A 6066-nucleotide genomic window follows, 5' to 3' on the forward strand; every position below is an offset into this window, starting at 1 on the left:
GAGGGTACGCCAAGTGTACAGTTTTACAATCTGCTCACTTCAATGGTTTCCTTAATTGCACCCTAAATGGATGCAAATAATGGATTCCCATTCTGTATCCTAAACTGAAAACATTTAACGCTAACACCGTCGTAGACCGTTCCCAGTTTACATGCTTGCTGTACCTTCCTGACAGCAACCAGACCTGACTAGAAGAGGTGGGGTAGCGGTGGGGGAAGGTGGAGTCAGTGCAATACAACATGGTGCTTGGGATAAACTATGCGGCTTGGGAAATATGGGATTAAGAACAATGTATTCTTAGTATCAATATTTCAAATGGTAGAGTTATTATACTTTTTTAATATCACAAACGAATGGACATACTAGTGCATCCAGATCTGAAGTAATTTTGCCAGCGTCTATTTTGGAACATGTGCAGGTACTGAAAGACGAGTAAACACGAGTATTTTTTCTCCTATCTATTTAAGTTTTTTTTATTTAATCCAGTTTTGTGACTTCAGCATATGTGTTTATGATTATTTTAAGCACTTGAAACACTAAGTACTTTCGAGATTTATCCCAGGTCACAAAAACCGATGTACGGTGGCTTATTGGGTACATAGGAAAGGAACAAACGTGTCCCCAAATATCAACTTTTTTGTCTTTTAAAGTCAAAATTTTATCTCAAATTTCTGACTTTTTATTTCAAAATGTTGAGATTTGAGGGCACCATTTTTTTTGGTTTCCTATGTCCCTATTGAGCCACCGTACTCATTGCGCTTCAATGTATAGGCTAAAATACAAAGTGCTGGTACAAACTCGTCGTAAAACATCAAGTGACTGTCAGTTTGTGGGGAGGAGTAGCTTTTCTCCGATATATATATATATATATATATATATATATTTCAAATTCAGCTTTGTCGTTGAAAGACACGGAGCAATCGTTGACGGAAAAGCCGAAGCGAAGTCACAATTTGCAGAACTTGATATTTTCAGTATTTCTTTGTCGGTTGTGCTTATACTTGAGTAATATACGAAAGAAGATGACAAATGCTAAATTTATGATGAATTTCGCCTTGTTGATACTGTTGGCAACCGCTGAGTTCGTTTCAACAGAGGTAGAAGTTGCACGTTTGAGGTGGAATGGTGTCGGGTTTTATATCGTAGTGGATGCGGCAACAGTCCAGGCAAGACTCGATACGTATGCGCAGGCTTCACCTGGAGGTAAATATTCTCCGTTAGTTGTTTGTTTTTTTGGTGGTAGTAGTGGGAGGGTCAATGGAAATTTAATTACAGGCTGTAGTTTTACACATGACAACGTCTTTACAAACATTGTCCGTAGATTAGGTTACCATAGTAACGTGAATGAATGTTAGTACAATGTTACAATCGTGACGGTAAAATATTCCACTATTATTTCAAAAACAATATGACTATATGTGAAAGTCAAATGGTGTCTATAAATAATAATAATAATCTTCTTCTGGTTTTTTATACCGTGATGAATATTGCCCTCTCTTCTTCAGCACCACAACTGTACGTTCCTGCAACTCCAGTCTTTCCACACCTAGATGATGGACAACATGTTATTTACATTGATTTTGGCGACGCAAAGACGGTTGATCTCTCGGAAGAATTTGCTCTTTCGCCAACAGTACCATCTTTTTATGTTGTCATTCCTTTATTATCCGACACCGTCTGCGGACCGCCCCATTACGACTTATCACTTGCGCAGCTGTACCAACAGAATGATAATGATCAGGCCCTACCCATAGCAAACATATTGTACCCTTTTCGAAATGTCGAGGAATTGACCATCAGTGAATCGTCCGTACTCTTAAGAGATCATGGAGAGGAAATACGGATAGAGTTCTCAGTAACGATGCCTTGTATTGAACCAACGTCAATCGTCCGTGGAGAATTTGATGACCTCGTCCTGGGCAGTGTTTGTTTTGGATCCCATAGCCCGGGTCTCGACTTTTGCGCCTCAGCCACGTGCACTTCTACACCCGAGGCAGTTCCTTTCTGTGCACTTATGGATCAATTTCGTCCAGACGTAGAAAGTGCTCTCCCGAATGTGTGTACGAAGTACGCATCAGCCGACGAACACGCCTGCGTAGTGTCATTCCTTGAAGTAACCAGTATCACTGAAGGATTTCGTGATTTTATGCTACTTGGTGATGGACCAATAACTGTTTTCGGTGCCGAGAAGTTTGTTGGTAATTACACCACGTCCCTGTGGTACCCGTGTATGTAATCTATGATGTGCTATCATATGTATACCGGCACACACACGCGCACTTAAACACATTGAATATATTAATATGTATCTTTATAAACACCTGCTCTCATTAGGGCATGGTTGGAGCACCATTTTCAAAGCCTTTTTGTGTTACAAAGTAAACATTGTAATCAATAAATGAAAGCATAACGACAATTGAGACGCAAGATTTTGTCTTTACTATTTGTGGAAGTTGTGTAACGCAGTTTAATACCACGGGACAGAGCAATGACCATTTGGGGATTTTGTGTGTCCTTTAAAATGCATAGCTGGTGGCTTTCGACATCCTCTAATCCGTTCAAATTTATGTTACATAAAATTTTAACACTTGTACCTTTCCATTGATGTATGGCACATTGTATTATTTTCTTATGGGACTCAGTAACACTTGATAAAACCTAGCACTTTTGGACAAGGAATTTGCTCTTTTCGCAAAATTTCCTAAGCGCTCTGGTGACTGCAGGTCACCCCGTGACGTCAATGTGCGGAATAGGTTGAGGAAAACTGAAACTGAAGTTAGTGCAGAGATTAGTGGTTAACAAAGTTACTATCGGGCTTTTTCCAAGCTAACGGAAGTACAGTTATGGTACATTTACTAGGTATTTGACTGTTTTTTCCTCCGTTTTATCCATTTAATTATTGTTTATATCGTAAAATAACCAGATGAGTTATTTTATAGCAAATCGACAACATTGCATCATTGCCTCGAAACCCCGAGATTACGCGTTAATATAGTAGGCCCAGATATATGCACGCAGTCATATCATAAGAACATGGACAAAACGTTTTTCGACAATGGTAATAATTACCGTCACATTCAGTCTGTGGGTGGTATAAGCAGTTCCTTTCATGCCAGGCTGACCGTTGTTTTCATGTCGCTTAGCCATATCTAGGTCCATTCAGATTCATGCGGACGGGCTGTAGACATTGGGGATGAGAGAAGACGTGATCTAGTCAACCAGCGAAGAGCCTAAAATTTATTATTAACCGGTAGTAAGAATACTAGGCTATACTCAATCGATACTTTTCGCAGAGTCCGATTACTTCCAAAAGTCGCGTCTGCTGTAAATGGAGTAAGTCGTCGTTTTTGGTAGGCTGAAAGTATGCATTAAAATATTTGACATGCATGCATGCTATATCGTGTATCCATGCCACTTTGTGCTCGACTACCGCCCCCCCTCCTCTCCTCGTAGCCCTCTCCCGTTCATCTGTCGACACAAACACGTATAGTCTACGCATGAGTCCCTCTAAAGGTAAAATCTCCCTAAGTTTGATACAGGCCTATGTCTAAACTCAGTAGTCACGATTGCCTTGTTATTGAGTTACTTGAGTGACATTGAGTTACTTGCTGTGAGAGCTCGTCCTCGGTTTCTGCCCAGTAACATATCAAACATTACTATCTTAAATGTGTACACTCGCCCTTCAGCAAACTTCACGGTTTCGAATGCCGGGTTGAAAAAAATGCTATCACATCAATGTTAAAGGAGTATCCGCGTTCATATATCATTATTGTTGGGGATCTCAACAGAGACCGATTACCATTCCTCGAAACAATGGGCTACAACAACCTCGTAAATTTCGTCACCTTCCCAAGATCTTACACCATTTTGGATTGCATGTTAAAGGTTGGAGTTACTTCACTGCCAAGAAAATGCATCCTATATCTACATCAGATCATTTCAGTGTTCTAATTATGCCACGATACAAAGAACGTTATCGAGAAGTTCAAAAGATACCAAGACCAAAGGAAAGAGACACCAGGAAGAGTAATGTTGACAATTTACGAGTCATGTGGATTCAACAGACTGGAGTGTTTTTACAGATACGTGTGACACACTAGATGAATTGACACAAGTAGTATCATCTTACATCAATTTTACCACTGATATCTGCATCCCTTACAGGACAATGTCACACTCAGAAGTTATGAAGAGATTGCCAGCCGATGATAAGATCAAGCAGTTGGGAAGCAATTGATGATGGTGACACTGCTCTACGGAACAGGCTACTGAGACAAATCAATAAATATGTGTTCTATGGGATCTACCCAAATCAATACGGAAACCAGATGACCAGCATAGAAACTTGGTAAATGATGAGTTTGGCCAAACATTAAGTCAACACCGGACGTTTTAATGATGCTTCGAGCAAAGATATTTCACTTATACTACCAGACCTATCAACTACTGACCACCAGTAATACAAGAGAAAGATGTAAAAAGACAATTTGGACTTGTTAAGATAGGAATTGCGTCTGGTTTTGATCAAACTCCCTGGTGGGTGTACAAGTATTGCTCTGAAGAATTAGCTGGCGTATTTACTAATTTATATAATGTAAGTTTAAATGAGAATTAAATTCCGTCCCTATGGAAGCATGCTAAAACATCACATGTGCCTAAAATCTCCATTCCAACATCTGTAAACGATTTTAGACCAATTGACATGTCCAGTATTGGTTTTAATCGTTTGCAAAATTATTATTTCCATACTTGACGCAGGCCATCGTATCACACGGTGATAAAAATCAGTTTGCCAACAAAAAAAGCCTGTCCTGCACAGATGCTATATTTAAGCGCGTACATTGTGTTGCTTCTGGTTTAAATCAGAGTGACACAACAGTCACTAAAGTTTTATTTTTAGATTTTTCAAGTGCTTTTAACTAAGGTTTTACCAAATCGTTTAATCCAAGGTTTGTGTATAGTTTTATCAAGAAGTTGTTACTAAAGTATTTTAGTACACAAACAATACCGTGGGTCTGGCGTAGTCGATTTCAAGAGACAGTAATTTAGAGAAACTTTATGTCAAAGTTACCAGATTCTAACTGACCAGAAACGTGATGAGTAAAAGCTCATGAACGTTCAGGTCCCCGTGTGACGTCATCGTGCGGAGTGTACTGCGAACACGAAACAATAATAATGGACTTTCCACGAACTTCTCGTAAGAAAGTGAACTTTTATGAACTCCATTCTTCCAATAAATATGCAGCTACGACAGAAAGAAATGGTTGTTAGAATTGTTCACACAATGATTTACTTATTTTGGGTAGCCATTCTTCAATTAACAGTATATTATGGTTAAACAACTGCCTCAACTTTCATATTTTGTAGGATTCGCTGCTGTTACAGGCCACTAGGCATACTTTGCCGTACGATATCGAGGTCTTCCCGCAATTGAAATGCATACCTTGTGAAATATGTCGACATCTCGGGTATTTCTTCATTTGTTGTCGCAATTAATCGTGTTTACAGTTACTTTCCAGCCAGTGGATGCAACATTAATCGAATCTACGAAACATAAAGCTTTGGGTATGTCTCTGTCTCACTGTCATAAAGTACGGCTTTCAGAAAGTCACAACTTCACGAGAGCAGAAAAACAAGCGAAGGGAACACCACGAAAAAAGAAGTTTCGATAGATTTCATATTCCATATACGAGTTTCAAAAGTTAATAAAAGGGAAATCTTTTACCGTCTGAGTACAATATATACATGCCTGCAATACATCATATCGTCCGTTCGTGTTAGTGTGTATCACTAACTTAGTTCCGTGCGTATAGTGTTGTGTCATTGGTTCTTCTAAAGAGAACTAAGTCACTCAGGGCATTGTGTGGCAGTGTACAACTCTTTTGTAAAATGATCCTGTTTTACCCTGCACATACGTGGTAAATTACGGCTGAAGATAAATAATTAAGTATGCACATTAGAAAATCAAGGCAATTGTGGCTACTGAGTTTAGGCATTTATCAAAATTAGGGAGATTTTACCTTAAGACAGCGGCGTAACGATGAGTCTGGGGGCCCCTGGGTCCAG

At 39.4% G+C, this 6066-nt stretch overlaps 1 protein-coding gene across 1 annotated transcript; it reads left to right on the forward strand.

Annotated features, from left to right (window-relative positions):
* The first annotated feature begins 849 nt into the window (after positions 1 to 849).
* LOC139970167 (uncharacterized) lies at positions 850 to 2420 on the forward strand. Its single transcript, XM_071975809.1, has 2 exons — positions 850 to 1203; positions 1506 to 2420. Exons 1-2 carry the CDS (start codon positions 1023 to 1025, stop codon positions 2234 to 2236), a joined length of 912 nt encoding a protein of 303 aa, XP_071831910.1. The 5' UTR covers positions 850 to 1022; the 3' UTR covers positions 2237 to 2420.
* Positions 2421 to 6066: the final 3646 nt, after the last annotated feature.

Source organism: Apostichopus japonicus, chromosome 7 (genome assembly GCF_037975245.1).
Source record: "Apostichopus japonicus isolate 1M-3 chromosome 7, ASM3797524v1, whole genome shotgun sequence".
In the NCBI taxonomy this organism is placed as follows: domain Eukaryota; kingdom Metazoa; phylum Echinodermata; class Holothuroidea; order Aspidochirotida; family Stichopodidae; genus Apostichopus; species Apostichopus japonicus.